This window comes from Orycteropus afer, unplaced genomic scaffold, assembly GCF_000298275.1.
Source record: "Orycteropus afer afer isolate SDZICR_OR568_19922 unplaced genomic scaffold, OryAfe1.0 scaffold00031, whole genome shotgun sequence".
Lineage (NCBI taxonomy): Eukaryota > Metazoa > Chordata > Mammalia > Tubulidentata > Orycteropodidae > Orycteropus > Orycteropus afer.
In genome coordinates, this window is record NW_006921618.1 from 3,568,414 (window position 1) to 3,569,695 (window position 1,282).

The following is a 1,282-nucleotide window of genomic DNA, read 5'->3' on the forward strand; positions in this document are numbered from 1 at the left end:
CCTAATAAAGCAGATACTACCTCTAACCTAAGGAGCTCTGGTGGTGCAGGGTTAAAACATTTGGCTGCTAATCAAAAGGTCGATGGTTTGAACCTACCAGCAACTCCATGGGAGAAAGATGAGGCAGTATGCTTCTATAAAGATTCCTGCCTTTGAGACCCTATAGGGTGGTTCTACTTTGTCCTCAAGGGTCGCTGTGAGTCATAATCAACTCAATGGCAATGGGTTTGGTTTGGTCTGATTTATAACTTCTTTTTCAGGTGTAGAAACTGGAGATAAACAAGGTTAGAACTTGTTTGAGGTTCATGGTTGATAAATGGATATAGTGGCTGGGACTTGCTCCCAGACACATTTGATCAGAAAGCCCATCTTCTTAGCTAGCATGTTAAAGGGCCTCTTAGGCCAGCAGGGGGACTTATCTGACATGACATACTGCTAATATTATCTGATACATTCTCATTCTTTTTCTGAAAAGCTTAATGGAAATGAGATGAATGTCTGATGTCTTGCAGACATCAGAATGTCTGATTCCTTAGGCTTACAAATGGAATCCCAGTAGAAGGTTGGCAGAAGTGGTCATTTATTAAATCGTGTTGAGAATAAAACCCGCCAAGGAATGCCGACTCCCCCCAGCAGCTCATCTTTAGTTGAGATTAAAGAGGAGAGTGCTCTGGGTGAGGGATGGGAGTAGTTCTCTGACAAGGAAAAGACCTCACCTTTACATACTGGCGGAGAAAGAATGGGCTCATGTCAGGTGGGGATGAAGTAGTATGCGGTTTCAGCAGCTGGCTAGTAGCCACAGGTTCCTCATCATTCTGCTGGCTCTTCCAATACTCCAACAGTGATTTGAGCACATGGAGGCAGTAGTCCACTGCCCCAGAGCTCAGCAGGGCTGCTGCCGTGGCACTGGAGATGAGGGAAGAAGACTGGGAGGAAGAAAAACACTGGATGAACCGAGAAGGTAAGAAGGGCTTGTACTTTTGTTTGTGGGGCATTGAGTTTACACTTAAGGTGGTAGACTGTTTTGGAAAAGGATAGCAATAATGATGGCCCAACATGAAAAATGTCATCAATGTCCCTGAGCTGTAAATGTAGAAGTTGTTATGTTGGCCAATGTCTTCTTGTTGTCCATGTTTTCACCACAATAAAAGTAAAAAAAAAAAGAAAGTGTTGTAAAAACTGTGTGGAATCCAGTTGAGTGTTAGAGGGTAGGAAACACAACAATCTTAGAATCCAAATTTAGCTGTTATGGAAGTGACTTAGTGCCTTGAGTTACAAGTTT

General features: G+C 43.1%; 1 protein-coding gene across 1 annotated transcript in view; it reads right to left on the reverse strand.

Moving 5' to 3' along the window:
* Positions 1-1,282, reverse strand: part of UBR4 (ubiquitin protein ligase E3 component n-recognin 4) — a 180,860-nt gene that overhangs the window by 66,635 nt on the left and 112,943 nt on the right. Inside the window, exon 64 of the mRNA XM_007935639.2 lies at positions 717-926. Within this exon, the coding sequence (XP_007933830.1) occupies positions 717-926 (210 nt within the window). The remainder of the gene's footprint in view (positions 1-716; positions 927-1,282) is intronic.